At 45.2% G+C, this 12,830-nt stretch overlaps 1 protein-coding gene, 1 long non-coding RNA gene and 1 pseudogene across 4 annotated transcripts; 1 reads left to right on the top strand and 2 right to left on the bottom strand.

Moving 5' to 3' along the window:
- Positions 1-1,687: 1,687 nt before the first annotated feature.
- Positions 1,688-5,121, bottom strand: LOC121955498 (annotated as a pseudogene).
- vipas39 (VPS33B interacting protein, apical-basolateral polarity regulator, spe-39 homolog) lies at positions 4,362-12,587 on the top strand. Of its 3 annotated transcripts, none has more exons than XM_042503486.1 (19): positions 4,362-4,438; positions 5,775-5,864; positions 6,596-6,688; positions 7,183-7,288; positions 7,371-7,508; positions 7,629-7,667; positions 7,784-7,848; positions 7,986-8,042; positions 8,174-8,266; positions 8,352-8,385; positions 8,601-8,703; positions 10,033-10,060; positions 10,163-10,236; positions 10,428-10,503; positions 10,608-10,742; positions 11,461-11,502; positions 11,578-11,754; positions 12,120-12,209; positions 12,302-12,587. In XM_042503486.1, the coding sequence occupies exons 3-19, from the start codon at positions 6,596-6,598 to the stop codon at positions 12,458-12,460; spliced, it is 1,509 nt and encodes a 502-aa protein (XP_042359420.1). In that variant the 5' UTR covers positions 4,362-4,438; positions 5,775-5,864; the 3' UTR covers positions 12,461-12,587. The 3 variants fall into 3 exon arrangements, with proteins under 3 accessions (XP_042359420.1, XP_042359421.1, XP_042359422.1); XM_042503487.1 differs by having other exon boundaries at positions 4,376-4,438; positions 5,765-5,864; XM_042503488.1 differs by lacking the exon at positions 4,362-4,438 and having other exon boundaries at positions 5,751-5,864; positions 12,302-12,406; positions 12,488-12,587.
- Positions 8,711-10,482, bottom strand: LOC121955500. Its single transcript, XR_006106633.1, has 3 exons — positions 10,405-10,482; positions 10,001-10,086; positions 8,711-8,814 (listed from the first exon to the last, which is right to left on the bottom strand). It is a non-coding gene; the product is annotated as an uncharacterized LOC121955500 (long non-coding RNA).
- Positions 12,588-12,830: the final 243 nt, after the last annotated feature.

Below are 12,830 nucleotides of genomic sequence, written 5' to 3'. Positions count from 1 at the left end.
CTTGGACTGGCAGACTGGGGTGGTGGTCCCTCTTTTCAAGAAGGGGGACCGGAGGGTGTGTTCCAACTACAGGGGGATCACACTCCTCAGCCTCCCTGGTAAGGTCTATTCGGGGGTACTAGAGAGGAGGGTCCGCCGGATAGTCGAACCCCGGATTCAGGAGGAGCAATGCGGTTTTCGCCCCGGTCGTGGAACTGTGGACCAGCTCTGGACCCTTGGCAGGATCCTTGAGGGTGCTTGGGAGTTTGCCCAACCAGTCCACATGTGCTTTGTGGACTTGGAGAAGGCATTCGACCGTGTCCCTCGGGGAGTCCTGTGGGGGGTTCTCCGGGAATATGGGGTTTCGGACTCCCTGATACGGGCTGTCCGTTCCCTGTATGACCGGTGCCGGAGCTTGGTCCGCATTGCCGGCAGTAAGTCGAACTCGTTTCCGGTGAGGGTTGGACTCCGCCAGGGCTGCCCTTTGTCACCGATTCTGTTCATAACTTTTATGGACAGAATTTCTAGGCGCAGCCAGGGTGTTGAGGGGGTCCGGTTTGGTGACCTCAGGATTAGGTCTCTGCTCTTTGCAGATGATGTGGTCCTGTTGGCTTCATCGGGCCGCGACCTTCAGCTCTCACTGGATCGGTTCGCAGCCGAGTGTGAAGCGGCTGGAATGAGAATCAGCACCTCCAAATCCGAGACCATGGTTCTCAGCCGGAAAAGGGTGGCGTGCCCCCTCCGGATCGGGGATGAAGTCCTGCCCCAAGTGGAGGAGTTTAAGTACCTCGGGGTCTTGTTCACGAGTGAGGGAAGGATGGAACGGGAGATCGACAGGCGGATCGGTGCGGCGTCTGCAGTAATGCGGACTCTGCACCGGTCTGTCTTGGTGAAGAGGGAGCTGAGCCGAAAGGCAAAGCTCTCGATTTACCGGTCGATCTTCGTTCCTACCCTCACCTATGGTCACGAGCTTTGGGTAGTGACCGAAAGAACTAGATCGCGGGTACAAGCAGCCGAAATGAGTTTCCTCCGTAGGGTGGCTGGGCTCTCCCTTAGAGATAGGGTGAGAAGCTCGGTCATCCGGGAGGAGCTCGGAGTAGAGCCGCTGCTCCTCCGCATTGAGAAGAGCCAGATGAGGTGGCTCGGGCATCTAATTAGGATACCTCCAGGACGCCTCCCTGGTGAGGTGTTCAGGGCACGTCCCACCGGTAGGAGGCCCCGGGGAAGACCCAGGACACGCTGGAGAGACTACGTCTCTCAGCTGGCCTGGGAACGCCTCGGGGTCCCCCGGGAAGAGCTGGATGAAGTGGCCGGGGAGAGGGAAGTCTGGGTTTCCCTGCTTAGGCTGCTGCCCCCGCGACCCGACCCCGGATAAGCGGAAGAAAATGGATGGATGGAGTTTTTTTTCTTCCTGTCCGGACGGCTCACTCTGTTGGTCCTGATGAGAGGAAGACAAACACACAGGAGGCCGCTGACGAGCATCGAGCTTTAACCCTTTCAAACCTGAAAACATTCGAAGAAGGTAACGAGCAACTTCAGAATAACTGACCCAGAAATGAGGAACAAAATCAAAAGTAAAAAGAAAAAAATACCACCCCATCAAAAACAAAAACACATCAAACAGAAAATGTTAAAAATTAATGAAATAAATGACCTTAAAAAAAAAGCTCAAAAATTATAATAATTCTGTCAAAAAAGTAATCTGTAACTATGACACTTTAAGAAATATCTCTCTGAAAAAAGATATTTAAAAATAATTTTCTAAAGTGATTTCTTGCAATTTGTGGAGCATTTCTTAGTTGCTTGTTGACTTTTTTCCATGTTTTTAAAATAAATCAATTTTCTCAGCGTTCAAAGGGTTAAATACAGAAGGTTAAAGGTGTGGGACGGCTCCTTTAATTCAGGTTAAACAGAGACCCGGCAGTCCTCCGGGAGGACACACAGGGTTCCTCTGGGCAGGTGTCCTGGTGAGCCTGTCAGACGAGCTGCAGGGCTCTGAGTCTCAGTATCCAAATGTCTGTTTGATGGCGTGGAAGTAGAAGCGCCTCCAGCCCTCCCGGGTGGCGTCCTCCTCGCCCACAGGGACGCCGCCGCACTCCATGGTCAGCTGCGTCTCGTCTCCTCGCTCCTCCAGCTCCAGCCTGACGGCGGCGTAGTGCTCTGAGGGAGAGACACACACGTGTCACACTGTCCACGCCAGCCTCACACATCATTCATGACATCACCGCAGAAAGACATACCGCTGGGCCACGTCCTGAACCGCCACCTCATCTCGATCCTCCGGTCCGGCACCTGCGGGGAGGAGCAGCCGTCTGGTTACCGTGGTGACTGAGAACTGAGCACTGATTGGCCGAGCAGCTGTGACCTCACCAGCTGTGTGAACTCTCCGCTGACGCTCCCGTCCAACATCTGGAACCTGCCGCCATGGCGCCCGTCCACCACCGCCGCCGAACGCGTGAACACCTGCACGAACTGCCGTCACGGAGAGCGTTACCTCAAGTACTGCAGTACTACTACAGCACTACAGCACTGCTACAACACTATAGTACTACTACAACATGACAGGACTACCACAACACTACAGTACTACTAAAGCACTACAGTACTGGAACAACAATACAGTACTACTAAAGCACTACAGTACTAGTCTGGTCTTTCTTGGTCTGTCTGGTTTTCTGGTCTCTAATGTCTCTCCTGGTCTGTCCTGATCTGGTCTGGTCTGTTTGGTCCATCTGGTCTTTCCTGGACTGTCCTGATCTGTCTGGTCTGTTTGGTCCATCTGGTCTTTCCTGGTCTGTCCTGATCCTGCATTGGTCTGCTCTGGTCTGTCCTGGTCTGATACCTCCTGGCTGATGAAGGTCCTGTAGATCTCGTCTGGTGTAGTCTGGAAGGTGTCCTGCAGGCTGAAGGTGCAGGTCGGGATACGAACACCTGCCGGGCAGGGGGCAGAGCCCGAGGAGGACTTGGGGGCGGGGCTTTTCTGTAGGAGAGCACAAAGATGTCAAAGGTCACTCCCTCACCTGACTCACCTGAGGGTCTGGATGTGTACCTGTGGTCTGCTGGTCTGGATCTGGGTCTTGGGGGTCTGGGTCTGAGGCGGTTTCGGCTGGTCGGCGGTGGGAAGAATCATACCCTGACTGAACTCTGTGAGATCAAAGTTCACTCGGATTACCGCGACATCATCCCTAATTGGTCAGTCCTGATGCATTCTGGGTAACATACCTGACTTCAGCTGGCGGACGTACTCGCCCAGAACCCGGCGCACCTCTTGGACCCCCGACCGCCTCATTAGGCCCAGGAGCGGCGTGTCGGGCTGGTCTTTACACAGAGACACCGAGATCTGCACAGAATCAACACGGGATCAACCCGAAATTAACACGGAATTAACACGGGATCAACCCGAAATTAACACGGGATCAACCCGAAATTAACACGGAATTAACACGGGATCAACCCGAAATTAACACGGAATTAACACGGGATCAACCCGAAATTAACACGGGATCAACCCGAAATCAACCCGAAATTAACACGGCAATTAACACGGGATCAACCCGAAATTAACACGGAATTAACACGGGATCAACCCGAAATTAACACGGAATTAACACGGGATCAACCGCGGAATCACAGTTGTTTTTGGTTATTTTCAAAAAACTTTGCCTTGAAACCCCTCGAAAGCAAAAATAATTTTAAAAAGCAAAAAATCAGCAACATTTTTACATTTTAAAATAAAAGAAATAAAGAATCGACAAGAAAAATCACGTGTTCTTAAAAATTGCACAAAAAAAATAAAATTGCCAAAATATATTTATTTTAAAAAATAACCCAAAAATTTTAAAGACAAAAAATTCAGCTAAATCTTTTCGCCAAAAATTGTAAAAGACTTTTAAATTTACAGAAGAATCGCTGAAAAAAAATCTAAAAAAGAAATTGCCGAACATTATAAGAAAAAAAAAATCTTTCCTTTCAGTAAAAATTGCACCAAAAAGGGGGATCTTTTTCTTGAAACTTAAGACTTTTTCTTCTTCTAAGAAAAGAAAAATCAAAACACAAAAAGATGCTGACTCACGTCGAGGTCGTCCACGTCGTTCTCGTCCGACAGGTTGGACACGTCCACAGTCCCCCTGTACTTGACGCCGCCGCTGGACGTCCCTGCGGAGGACAGCAGTTATTGATCGTGTCTGTGTGAGTATTGATTTGTGACGTAATGTGTGACGTCGTCACCGACCCAGCCAGCTCGCCCTCAGCTGCCACTCGTAGAAGAAGAAGAGTTTTTCCTTTGCGGTTGTTGATCGAAGCTTCGCCCTCCAGTTTGTTGACGTCGGTCAGCTGAGCGGAGCCCTCCGCGCCCTCCACGCGCACCGCCAGCAGCAGCTGCCGGAGGCGCTCCTCCGACCAGCCGCTTACATCCCGCTCCGTCCTGAGGAGGAGGAGCAGAAGGAAGAGGAGCAGCCAGGTGAGCCATCATGAGTAAAGCTACAGCCCCCCCCCCCCCCCCCCCCCCCCCCCCCCGCCCCGACCCCCCGAACCGACATCACATCCTGTGGTCCAATCAGGACGCTTAAAGGAGAACCTTTAAAAATATCTGAACAGCTGAAGCAGGAGGATCATATAACACACACACACACACACAACACACACACACACACACACACACACACACACACACACACTGCAGTCCCAAAATAACACACACACACACACACACACACACACACACACACACACACACACACACACACACACAGATTCTTCTGGACTCCTCTGATGTCAGAGCACTGATCTGATCCGCTGAGCTTATTATTAATATTATAAATAATCATCATCAACAACAACAACAATAATAATAATAATAATAAATAATAATAATAATAATAATAATAATAATAATAATAATAATAATAAAATAATAATAATTAAAGTCACAGACCAGTGCCAGTTGTTGACGTTGGTGGCATCAGCTCTCTGTTCTACGATCCATCGAGGATCTCCTTCACCCCATTTAGCCATCAGAGTCACTGACTGAAGTACTGATTATTATACTGCAGTACTGTTACTGAAGTACTGTTACTGCAGTATTTGCTGTACTTTTTCTCAGACAAAGTGTCTGTGAATGTCTCCTGAGAGTCTCTGAACCAAAGTGTGACTGTGACTCTTCACGTGAAACTTAAAACCAGACTCACAGTCACTTTATCCACTTCCTCTAAAGACTTTCAAAGTAAAACCACCAGCAAAGTTACGTGCTTCAATTAGCAATAAAACTTTTCCAGAGTTTGAGACAAATTAAAAATGATTTAAAAGCAAAACAAGTAGTGGTAATACAAAACAAAAGTACTACTACTACCACTACTACTACTAATTATAATAACAACAACAACAATACTGCTACTACTACCACTACCACTACTACTGCTGCCACTACTTTTACTCCTTTTACTACTACTACTACTACTACTTACTACTACTACTACTAATAATAATAATAATAACAATAAAAAAAAAATGAGACACAATACTAAAACCTCTCAGATCCATAAAATATGTTTTATGTATTTGTCAGATTGGTTTTTTTTTTTTTATACAATAATATAAAAGTAATATATAAAAGGTTTTTTTTCATTTTAATTTAAATGTCATTCACATGTATCTTTGATAAAAATGATCTTTTATTTATTCTTATTAAAAGATCAAAGATTTTTCTGTTTTCATTTGTACTTGATCAAAACGTTTGTTTATATTAAACTTAAACTTTTTTAAAAAATCGGTGCTTTTGTCAATTCAGCTGTTTTCAGCTCCGTATCACTACAACTCCCAGCAGCCCCCGCGCGACCGGAAACTCTGAAGCCTCCGTCAGAGAAGAAGAGGAGCAGCTGCAGCTGAAGGTAAAAACAGCTGATCGATTCTGATCGACTGTCAGTTTTAAAACCGATAATTCTCTGATCGATACAAACGGTATGTGTCCGCGTACTCTGACGTCACTGTTCTCGCGGTTTGTCAACGTGCACCAAACCGTTAAATCCGGTTTAAACACTGACGTTTCTGTTAGCCTGCTAGCATGCTAACCAGCTTCCGGCTGTCATACAGACACAAAATATACAAAATATACACAAATATACAGAGAATACACGCAGAATATATACACAAAAACGCACAAAATACACGCAGAATACACAGAAAATACACACAAAAACACATACAAACAGCAATTACACATACAGTATGCATGCAAAATACACACAGAAAACACACTGAATACACAAAGAAAAGACTCAAAGTACATGCATAAAATACACACAAAAACACACAGCATACACTCACATTCACAGAGAATACACACAAAATACACATACAATACACAAAATAATACACACACACACACACACAAACAAACACAATCACAATCTACCTTTTCATATCATCAAGATCAGTAATCTTATCCGTGTTCAGACCAACAGAAACCTCCACAAAATACACACAAAATACACAATAAATACACACAATACCTAGAGGACACCTGGTGGACAGGTGGAAAAAAAGTAACGGGTATATAAATGTGTCTTTATTGTTCCCGTTTTTGTGGACAGTTTAAATAAAGTTTGTGTCATGTGTCCAGATGATGAAATTTAAAGCGGACGAGGAGGATTACTGGAACACCTCCAAGTTTAAAGCCTTCACCTTCGACGATGATGACGACGAGTTAAGCAGGGTAAGACCCCAACCTGCACACCAAGAGGTGTGTCGGTGCACCTGTGTGACCTCCAGGTGTGTCAGTGCACCTGTGCGACCATCAGGTGTGTCAGTGCACCTGTGCGACCATCAGGTGTGTCAGTGCACCTGTGTGACGACAGGTGTGTCAGTGCACCTGTGTGACCTCCAGGTGTGTCAGTGCACCTGTGTGACCATCAGGTGTGTCAGTGCACCTGTGTGACCTCCAGTGTGTCAGTGCACCTGTGTGACCTCCAGGTGTGTCAGTGCACCTGTGTGACCATCAGGTGTGTCAGTGCACCTGTGTGACCTCCAGGTGTGTCAGTGCACCTGTGCGACCATCAGGTGTGTCGGTGCACCTGTGTGACCTCCAGGTGTGTCAGTGCACCTGTGTGACCTCCAGGTGTCGGTGTAACTGTGTGATCTCTAGGCGTGTCAGTGTACCTGCGTGATCTCCAGGTGCACCTGTGTGACCTTCAGGTGTGTTGTTGACAGTTGAAGGAGTCAAAGCAGGCGGTAAACAGTATCCGGCAGTTTGTGGAGGATGACGATGACGAAGACGAGGTGGAGAAGGTCAGCTGGAGCGGAGAGCCCGTCGGGAGTAAGACATCATTGTTCACCTGTGGAGATCTCTGAGCTGTGATTGGCTGCAGCGTGTGGATCATTGTCCTGTGTCTCCTCAGGTATCTCCTGGTCGGTCAATGAGACGGCAGCATCCAGTCAGAGGACAGACAGAGAGCCCGCCTTCCCCAAAATCACCACGGAGACAACGACCATCAGCAGGAGTCATTCAGGATACTCTCTGAGCTCCCTGTTCAAAGGTGAGACATGTGGACAGAGAGGTGAGACAGGTGGACAGACAGCTGGACAGACAGGTGGACAGTCAGGTGGACAGACAGGTGGTGACTCGTGAACGGAAACAAACTTTTTTTTCTCTTCAGGAAAAACTAAAGGAGGAAACTTCCAGTCATTCACTGAAAGTAAGTCTGACCAACACTCTGTATGAATGAGGGAGTCAGTCAGTGAGTCAGTCAGTGAGTCAGTTTGAGTCAGTCAGTGAGTAAGTTGGACTTATGTTGATATTTTTGTGTCGTAGCGTTCAGTGACTCCTCTGTCAGACTCTACGCTCCAGAACTTCGAAAACCCAAATCTGAATACAAGGTAATACATTTGAAGCCTGATAATCTGATTAAATCTGATACTCTGATTAGAGATTGATAATCTGATTTTAAACTGTGAAGCCGCCATTCAGATTTATTTTCTAGTGACCTAATGATGATGTCATCATGTGATGTCAGGATTATGTCAGCGATTGGTCGCCTGAGGAGACGGTCCAGAGGATGCAGCAGGGAAAGGTAACACACCTGTCTCTCTGTTCACCTGTCCCACTGTGTGTCTTTTTGTCCATCTGTCTGAGTGTCAGTGTGTACTTTCAGTGTAGTATGATCAGAGTGTAGTACTTCAGTTTACTTGTACTGTGTTTCAGGTTGTGACTCTGGAGAAGTTTCGGTCTCTTCAGGACAAACTGCTGCTGCTGGATTTCGCCGTCAGAGCTCATGATGGAAACGTCATCACTGCTGTAACTTTATTTACAATCTACCCGACAACAACAACATGATGTAAACTTTATCAACAACACGTCTGACAACACGCTTTACTTTCAGGTGTTAATCTACCTGAAGAGGACTCTAAGTAAAGGTAAGATCTGGCCCTGGATCACTCAGACCTCGTTCTGGATCAGTCAGAGTGGTCCTGGATAAGTGAGACCTGGTCCTGGATCAGTCAAACCTGGTCATGGATCAGTCAGACCTGGTCCTGGATCAATCAGACCTGGTCCTGAATTAGTCAGACGGGTCCTGGATCAGTTAGACTGGTCACCTGGTGTTTTTGACTCTTGGTGTGTCTGTGTTCAGAGGTTTTGTTTCGGGAGCTGGAGTCCAGGCAGACGGCTCTGAGACATTTCATCCAGTACCTGACTGAGACCAGAGACCAGAGACTGCTGCTGGAGCTGCTCAGGTACCTGACTCTGCAGACCTCCTGCACACTGGAGCACCACTACCAAAACCTCGTAACAGACGACGCCTCAGTCAGTGTTTCCGGCGGGACTACTGCACGTGACGTGTTTCGCTGCAGGGTTTAAAATCTCAGTGTCAGAAAACACAACAGTCCACACGTGTTTGTAGAATTTACCACAAACAGATAATCAGGGGCAACAACATTATAACAATATATCAGCTATCACAGAATCGCAATATCATGATAGCATCGTGACCAAATATCATGATTGTATTGTGAAAGTATCGTTATCATGGTATTGTGATGAGTGATGAGCATTGTATTGTAATGGTATAGTATCATGATAGTATGGCATCGTAATGGTATCGTGTTGTAATCGTACCATGCCACATTAGTATCATATTTTGGACCAAGTACGGTGACAGTATCATATTGTTGTCCAAATAATGTGATTGTATCATGATAGTATCATTTTCTAATAGTAGTGTATTTTCATAGTGTTGTATTGTTATAGTATCATATTGGGCAGTATCGTTTCATGATAGTATTGTATTGCGGACCAAGTATCGTGATAGTACTATTATTGTGGGACAAGTATTGTAATGGTATTGTTATTGTGGGCCAAATATCGTGATCTTATGGTAATATCTTATTGTGATTGTATTGTGTCAGGATAGTATCATGTCATTAAAGTATTGTATTATGACAGTACCATGTTGTGATAGTATCATATTTCAGGCCAAGTATCACAATAGTTTTGTAGCGTTGGCCAAATATCATGATAGTAACTTATTATGATAGTATTTCATCACAGTCGTATTGTAATGTGATAGTATTATTGGGTGATAGTTTCGTGTTGTTATAGTATTGTGACGTGGTAGTACCATATTGTGATAGCATCATATTGTTGACTACATATCATGATCATATTGTGATAGTATCATTAAAGTGGGACAAGCAGCGTCATAGTAGTGTATCATGAGCCAAATATCATGATCATACCATGGTAATATCTTATTGTGATAGAATGGTATGAGCATTGCGATAGGATTGTTATTGTGGAACACAAATCACGATAGTACTGTATTGTGAGAATATGGTATCATGATAGTATAATATTGTGATAGTATAATATCGTGATAGTATCGAATCTAAATGGTATCATATCTTGATAGTATCATATCGTGTTAGTACTGTGTTGTGATAGCACAGTATTGTGATAATGCATAGCGACATTATCGTATCGTGATAGTATGATATTATTATTACCCCTGTGATTCCCACTCCTAATATTTACCTGACATTTTGTTCTCTTGCTGTCGTCCTCAGAGCTCTGGGAAGGACGGAGGACGCAGCGGTACGTTCACACACACATTAACACACCTGCAGAACACATCAGAGGTACAGATCAGACCAACAAGGAGCTGACATCATTTCCTGTCTGTTTCCATGGCAACAGCTGCTGCAGTATAAAGAACACCTGAGCATTGCAGATGAAAACAAGAGGCGGGACTTCCTGAAGAGCTGCCTCAGGTGAGTGAGTCCTGCAACCTGATGGACTTTACTCGCTGTGACTGGTGTACTAATACTGTGACTTGGTGGAGTTCACTCTCTGTGACTTGTGTACAAATACTGTGACCTGGTGGAGTTTACTCGCTGTGACTCATGTACTAATACTGTGACCTGGTGGGGTTTACTTACTGTGACCCGTTGTTTGTTTCCAGTCTTCCGTTTTCTCCGGAGGACTCGGCTCACGTTCAGGATCACTACACTCTGCTGGAGAGACAGATCATCATCGAGGTCAGTCTGAACCTCTTGTCTTACATTCCACTTATCCCAGTGTCCCAGAATAAGCCGTCCCACTGTTCTCCAGTCTAATCCCAGTCCCTTTGCCTTGTTGCCAGGCAACCGACCGGCAGGCGGAGCGCGGGGGGAAGGTGGAAATCTTCCAGAAGTTTCCCAGAAGAGCTTCGATCCTCAACATGCCTCTGATCACCACACTGTACTACTGCTGCTTCTACCACTACCCCGAGTCCGAGGTCAGTTTAACTAAAGACTGAGTTTAACTAAACTAGACCAAGCTTAACTATACCAGACTGAGTTTAACTAAACTAGACTGAGCTTAATAAAAGACTGAGTTTAACTAAAGACTAAGTTTGTCTAAACCAGACTGAGTTTTGTAAACTAGACTCAGCTTAACTAAACCAGACTGAGTTAACTAAAGACTGAGTTTGTCTAAATCAGACTCAGTTTTATAAACTAGACTGAGGTTAATTAATCCAGACCGAGTTTAACCAAAACAAAATTAGGTTAACAAAACTATACTGGGTTTAACAGAAAACTGAGTTTAATAAACCAGATTAAGTTTAACTGAACTAGACTGAGTTTAACTAAACTAGACTGTGTTTAATTAAACCAGACTGAGTTTAACCAAACCAGATTAAGTTTAACCAAACCAGATTGAGTTTAATAAGACTATGTTTATCTAAACTTTAACTTAATTTAACTAAACTAAAGTGAGGCTAGTCTGAGTTAAACCAGATTAGTTAAACTATTAGTTAAACCAAATTAGATGAAACAGATTAGTTGAACTAGATCAGTTGATTAGATGAATCAGATTAGTTTAACCAGATGAGTATCACCAGATAAATTGAAATGGATCAGTTGAACCAGATTATTTGGACCACATTAGATAAACCAGATTAACTGAACCTTATCCGTCTATCAGGATCACTCTAACCTAATCTTTGTCTGCAGGGAACCTACAGCAGCCCGCTGAACATCCGTCAGACCTTCAAGGTGAGAAGGTGTTGAATTGTATTACGGGTGAACTTTGTGTCCTCGGCCTCTGATTTCATTGACCTTTGACCTCAGATTTCGGAGAAGCAGTACTTTGTGACGGCGTTGGCGGCGCGAGCAAAGCTGAAGGCGTGGTCGGATGTTGACGCTCTGTTCACCAGCAGGAACTGGCTCGGCTTCACCAGGAAGAAATCACCGCTCAGCTTCCAACGAGTCGTTGACATCCTGCAGAAAAACTCTGCCCCCACACAGGTGAGGTGGGCGGGGCGAAAAGGACATCACAACCAATTAAAATTAGAACAGATGTTGTCAGGTGTTTAAATTGATTTACAGGCGTTTTCATTGACTGAAAGGTGTTTTAATTGACTGACAGGTGTATTAATTAATTTACAGGTGTGTTAATTGACTGATGGGAGTATTAATTAATTTAGAGGTGTGTTAATTGGCTGGCAAGTGTGATATTGGACTGACAGGTGTATTAATTAATTTACAGTTGTGCACTGATTTACAGGTGTATTAATTGGTTTACAGATGTACTCACTGACTTACAGGTGTGTAATAATGGTGTAATAATAAGGTGTGTTAATTGACTGACAGGTATGTTAAATGACTCACAGGTGCTGCAGGACTACGTGGCGCTGGTCGATGATGCTGAGCTGAGGATCTCTTTGGCCCAGAAACATAAATGTCATGACATTGTCATCAATGTGAGCCTGTTTACAATAATTCTGCCCTCTGATTGGATAATATGGTATTGATGATGTAAAGTCACAGTGACTGTGTGTCTCTGGCCAATCAGACATACCGGGACCTGAAGGACAGGCAGCAGTTGCTAGGATACCGGGGTAAAGTGGAGCGAGGGTCGGCGGAGGAGAGGAAGATCGACGAGCTGCTAAATAACCAGGTGAGTAGGAGGAGGAGGAGGATTCATCTTCATCATCTTCATCATGTGACCTGATGACTCATGTCTTTTTTCCTCTTTCAGCAAATCCGGTGGAAGAACTGATCGTTTGATCTAAAGACTTTTACTTTGAAAGGCTGTTTCCTGCATGGAGACGTCAGCTGTTACCATGACAACAGCAACGTCCAGTAAGACGACATCTGCTTTATTGTCATTGGTCCCAGAGAGGAGCGCGCTTTGTCTCCGCCCACAGAACTCTGGGTGGGCGGGGTTTATTTTTCTGCAGAGTAGTTGTCCAGATCTCGAGGAATTGTTGCAGAGTCACTGTCGAGTCATTGTTGAAATCTCGCGCGCTTATTGCTGAGTCATCGCCGAATTATTTCGGTGTCACTGTTGAGTTGTCGATGAGATCTCGCCAAGTGATTGA

Source organism: Plectropomus leopardus, chromosome 16, assembly GCF_008729295.1.
Source record: "Plectropomus leopardus isolate mb chromosome 16, YSFRI_Pleo_2.0, whole genome shotgun sequence".
Taxonomy (NCBI): domain Eukaryota; kingdom Metazoa; phylum Chordata; class Actinopteri; order Perciformes; family Serranidae; genus Plectropomus; species Plectropomus leopardus.
The sequence above is the reverse complement of the archived record's forward strand: the minus strand, read 5'-3'. Positions and strand labels throughout refer to the sequence as shown.